General features: G+C 47.3%; 1 protein-coding gene across 1 annotated transcript; it reads right to left on the bottom strand.

The window, feature by feature from the left end:
• Positions 1-738: 738 nt before the first annotated feature.
• vgll2a (vestigial-like family member 2a) lies at positions 739-5,672 on the bottom strand (the record flags this gene model as incomplete). Its single annotated transcript, XM_080550079.1, has 4 exons — positions 739-782; positions 1,985-2,506; positions 3,462-3,729; positions 5,595-5,672. 4 exons carry the CDS (start codon positions 5,670-5,672, stop codon positions 739-741), a joined length of 912 nt encoding a protein of 303 aa, XP_080406205.1.
• Between the last annotated feature and the right edge of the window lie 224 nt (positions 5,673-5,896).

The raw sequence follows: 5,896 nt of genomic DNA, 5'->3' as shown, positions 1-5,896 counted from the left end.
CCTCTCTCTCTGTCTCTCTCTCTCAGATTCCCTCCTAACCCTTACTGATAAAACAGTGATGATTAGTCTCTGGGTGACTCATTAAGTGTGATCGCGTTGAAATTCACTTTTCATGTGCCATGTTCACACTGACCAGATATTTTAAAAAAAAATTAAACATTTTCTTTTGTCTTTTTCAACAAGTGTCCTCTTTGTGGGAGTCGCAAGACAGAGAGAAAGAGAGAGAGAGAGAGAGGGAGAGACAGCGAGAGAGAGGGTGGGAGGTAGGGAGGGAGGGAGAGAGTGAGCGTGCGTGCGCTCAGTTTGGCCAGATAACAGTTGTCAGTCCGTCCGTCACAGCGCCGGGTATTTCTGGCGAGCTGTCCCAGAAGGCCTTGGCGGTCGTTTAAACCCCTCGTCTGTCTCTGTCTCTCACCAGGAGGAAGAAGAGAGACACCAAGTTTAGCCTCTCTCCCGCTGTCCCGCTGCACTTCCTGTCCCGCTGCCCTTCCTGTCCCGCTGCCCTTCCTGTCCCGGCAGTAGAGGTGTGTTAATGGCCTCAAAAATGGCCGCCGCCAGCGCTGCTCTCAGCTCAGGAGGGGTCTGCCACAGAGGCTGTAACGTCGAGCTGTAGGTGAGACCAGAACCTCGTTAACAGTGAAACGGTCTGTCAGCGTCGTACAGAGACAAGAGGCAGAGCAAGAACACAGGCCTGCTCAGACCCCACGACAAAAGGGGGGATGGGACGCAGCAGCGCATCTAAAACCAATACAGGTCCTTGCTCTTGTCCTGCGACTGCAGACCTGAGAAGAGGAGGAAAGAAAGGAAGGAAAGAGGGGGGGGGGGAAGAGAAGGGGGAGGGGAGAAGAGGGCAAGAGAAAAGGAGGAGAATGTTAGGAACAGGGCAGAGGGAGACTAGAGTGTCCTATGGAGACGCAGGCAGAGCCTTGTTTCATACAGTACAGTCATTTGGCAACCAGCCGCCATCTTGGCTCCCAACGTTCCGTGACAGCAACGTTCTAATAGCCGTGCGAACATTCCGAGCCAAAATGGCAGCGCCCATGAAGATTGTAAATCTTCAAAACAGTGTTGGCCAAAGTGTGTATTCAGTATGTGTGGCTGTCGAAGCAGGAAGGTGTGGAGCAGCGGAGGAGTGTGAGAGCAGGAGGCCTCCCAAACAGCCAGGGAGGGAGGGAGGGGGGATGGGAGGGAGGGAGGGGGGATGGGAGGGAGGGAGGGAGACAGGGAAGAAGAAAGAAATCAACCTGTCTGTTTAACCACCAAGTCATTGTCTCTGTCTCTCTGGTGTGTGTATGTTCGTGTGTGGCCTTGGGAATATTAGATTTTATTTAACATTTATTACCATTGAGACCAAGGTCTCTGAAGGGAGATGTGCATGTACACAGTTTACTAACTGCAGTTTCTGTTAGGGTGGAATCCTCCTATATATATATATATATATATATATATATATATATATACTATATATACATACTGTATATATACTGTATTATGTTTTTAGGGCATTTCTGCTTTATTGGGATAGAGATTGACAGGAAGGATGGGTGAGAGAGGAGGGATGACATGCAGGATATGTCGAGGGTCGGAATCGAACCAGGAACCTTGAGATGACATGGTATGCTCATTAGCGTGCTACACCACTAAGCACCCGCGGGGTGGAATCCTAAGTCCAGATCCGCCCGCGTAACTCAAATCATCACACATGTTTCCTGTCGACATCAACGCATCAAAAGGTTAATGCAAATCTCAGAGTTACGCCTGCGGATCACGAGAGAGCAGGATTCCACTCCTCTGTACGTTCACTCGCTTTTTCCATCACTGTTTAATCAAGTCTATGATTTTACTAATTAATCAAGTCTATGATTTCCCTATTTTTAATCTAGATAGTGGTTTTATTTCTCTACTATCATTCCTACCTACCTGATGAATCTAACCCTAACCCCTCCTTATTTACCTGTCCTAACCCTAACCCCTCCTTATTTACCTGCGTCCATATTGAGGCCGAGGCTCTGTCCGATCTCCTGGCCGGCTCCAGAGAAGGGTCCGGCGGTCCAGCCCGCTCCCCCGGCGCCGGCCGCCTCGCTCTTCCCCAGGTCACAGGGTGACCCGCTGGGCCCCGTGGGTGGGGGGCCGGGGGCGGGGGGCAGCCGGTGGGGCCGCGGCACAGAGGGCACCAGCAGGGAGCCGTAGCGGGGGTTGAAGTGCGTGCCGTAGACGTCGTGCATGCTGGGGGCCCGGGGGTAGGCCGAGGCCTGGGCGGCCAGCGAGTAGGGGTGGTGGTGGTGGTGGTGGTGGTGGGAGGGGTGCCAGGCCTCTGGCCCCGGCTGGTGGAGGTGGCTGTGGAGGGAGGAGGCCGCTGAGGAGTAGTGGTCGCCCGGGAACGGGAGGTCGGGGTGGGGGGAGCCCAGGGCGCTGCTCAGGGAGGAGGGGGGGGCGGAGGAGGGCTGGTACGCACTGTTCCAGAAGGACGCCGGGAAACACCGCTGGCTCATGGGGAATGATACGTCTGGGGAGGGGACGCACACGCACACGCACACGCACACGCACACGCACACGCGCACACACACACACACACACACACACACACACACACACACACACACAGATGCACCCACACAGGCGCACACACACACACAGACAAACGCACGCACGCACAGACACAGACACAGACACAGACACAGAGACAGAGACACACACACACACACACACACACACACACACACACACAGGCTTAGTCTCAGAGGTATAGGATGTTGAAGTGACAGTTAAAAAAGAAACATCATTCATTCCTTCAAACACAACATCATTCATAATCAATAACATTGGATGAAATACAGCAAAACATGACAGGTAAAATACAATGGTTTGTCAATGAAAAAAACTGTCCTTGCATCAGTTAAACAATACAAAGTATCCTAATTGGGTAGGTCAATTATTGCTGCTCAATTTTAAATTCTATTGGAAAATAGATTGAATTATTTTCCATCACTTGTTAATGCAAAACATATCTGTTGAATACATCTCGATCTGGAATCGGTTCATTCCAGCGGACCACATGTTATCATATTTCCCGGTGCGTTTATTTACAGTCATTCATCCTACCCTTCAGATTTGTTTGACTTTGTGATTCCGTTGCTATTTTCATCAAACAAAAACTAGAACGAATGACTGCCAACTTAAACTGAAACCGCGCAGCCAAATATGCATAAGATTAATTGATTTTGCTCTGAAAAATCTAACTTCTACAAGACAAGTTTATTTTACTAAGAGGAGAAGACAATAATATCTCCATAATATCTCCTCCAGCTGAGAAAGCGGCTACATCTGAAAAGAACTCGCGATTTACAGGGAAAGCTTGTTGCTGGTGTCTTCATAGAGGCCCGTGCCGTAATACGAGATGAATTTAATAAACCACGGCCGGTGTTTGATTATGTGTTTCGGTGCCACTCGTTGTTCCGCACCTCGGCCGGACTTGCTGCCACCGGAGCCGGGGACGTAGCTGCTCGGCTGGCTGAGGGCGCGGCTGAAGTGCTCGTCCACCACGGAGCTGATGTCCCCGTGGAAGTAGGTGAACAGGACGCATCGGGAGCTCAGGTACTCGGCCTCCCGGGGGGGGTCCTTCTCCCGCGCGCAGTCCTCCTCCTTGATCGTCGTCCCGGGGGCGTTGGAGAACGAACATCCGCTGACGCTCTCCTGCGCTTCTTGCATTTTGGAATAAAACGCCAATTTCTAATGAGCCGGAAAAAAACAAAACAAAACATATAAACACCAAATGAAAGTGTGTCGATTTAACAGAATATAGTTTATTTCATTTTATGGATCAGGGAATCGAGTGGCATAACCTTGACTTAATTCACCTGCACATGACCGTGAGGTTTTTGTGACTGTCCACATTAATTTTACGGCCTCACTGCTCTAAAATATCCGCTGAGGTTACTAATGAATACATCTGCAATTATTCAATCATTTAGCACTCACACTCATACTTATCCCCTACTCAACTCCTCTCAAAGTGCCTATTGAGGCAGTGAGAGACCAAGGTTATTCAGCGAGGATACCGTTTAAATCCCTCAACAGCCTCTTAATTCAGGCGTCTGTTCATAATATTGGAGTTTGGAGGTTTTGAAGTGAATCCAATATCCCGATCCCGCTGCATGCCCCATTAAGGAAGACCGTCGCACTATTTGAAATATGAAAAGCAGCTTGCTGTTCAAACAGAGAGGTACGTTTGTGTATTGACTGCGAGAGGTTTTAAGAAAGTGGCAAACCTTTTAAGAGGGCCTTAACTCCGATGGCATGCTGAACACTGAAACGCACCCCGGAGCCTACAAGCATGGACTTAATTTAACCGCTAATGTTGTTGCCAGAGAAATGTTAATTCAATTATCAACTGTCCATGCTCATTTTATTATAGGCTACATACAATGCATTCGTGGCGTAATCATTATTGTGAGTGTTGCATCAAATTTCTAAAGCCGACAGATAGGCCTAATAGAAATGGAAAAAACCCTTTAGTTTCAGCTATTAGCCATTTAATATCATGTTTTCTTTTATTGAGTAATATAGCCAATTACATCTACAAATAATATCTATATATTTCATATATTAGCCTATATAAATTATATATATTTTAACAATAATAAAACAAGTCATTGACAATTATAGTTCCAGACTGAAAAGAGACAAAACAAAAGACAAGAGACAAAAACAAAACAATAAATTTTTCGATTTGTAAACGATTTGTAAAATAATAAATAATCTCTGCAATCAACACAATTATAATCACACGCACGTTATGTGGCCTATAATAATCCCAGTATACGTCTTATATACAGCGAAAGACAATAATTATAACATCTACCGTTGACTATAAACGTTTTTCAATTATAAAGCATAACACTGCCAATACCAAATGTTCGTCTGTGAGACTATAAATAACTAAATAAGGACTCATTTTAATGGTCTTGAAGGTTGACGCATGCAGGAGAATGTTGAGAGCGAAGGGATCCCTAAAATAACACTATTAACCACTTTACGCTGCGAGTTGTAGCGCACATTAGTTTGACAAAACTTTTCGCCCACAGGCCACTGAAACCAAATTACCTGATCGCATAAACTCTGAAGCCCATAATTGCGCCTGAATTCTGCTTTAATTTGATTATTAATTTGATTCTCGTTTACTTTATCTCCTTGTCATGTGTAGAATATTAGGCCTATTCTGAAATATGATCTGAGCATATACACACAAAACAAAAAGGTATTAAACCTACCAAATGGCATTCTGCTTTTGCATCTGATCATCATATTTCTAATGTTATAAGCAGTTTAGTTTGGGTCTGGTTTTTAGGTGGAAATTAGTCCAATAGCGCATTGATCTTAACTCAATAAACAGACAGACACGGGCAGGGTAGGGTACCTGGTGGTGATAGGGGCTGTATGGGGGTTAGGGTATACAGACACGGTACCTGGTGGTGGTAGGGGCTGTAGGCAGGTTAGGGTTAGGGTAGACAGACACGGGCAGGGGCTACCTGGTGGTGGTAGGGGCTGTATGGGGGTTAGGGTTAGGGTAGACAGACACGGGCAGGGTAGGGTACCTGGTGGTGGTAGGCGGCGGCGAAGTAGGGCTGCGGTGGGGGTCCGTACACTTGATACATCACATCCAGGCAGCTCATGGCGAAACTACAGCGGATTCTCACGGATAACGACTTGACGGAGAAGGCAGACGCTTCATTGGAGACGGTTTTGTGATTCCCTTGAGATCGTTTATTTAAAAAAAGAATAATCGTAACGTCGTCGGAAAGGAAAGGGGAAAAAGACAAAAGCGCTGAGTTTCTTTTCCCGGTGGCTGTGCGCGGTCCGGTGGTCCTGTCCTGCTCTCCCGGTGGCTCTGCATGCG

This window comes from Nansenia antarctica (genome assembly GCF_963989245.1).
Source record: "Nansenia antarctica genome assembly, chromosome: 1".
NCBI classification, from domain to species: domain Eukaryota; kingdom Metazoa; phylum Chordata; class Actinopteri; order Argentiniformes; family Microstomatidae; genus Nansenia; species Nansenia antarctica.
The sequence above is the reverse complement of the archived record's forward strand: the minus strand, read 5'-3'. Positions and strand labels throughout refer to the sequence as shown.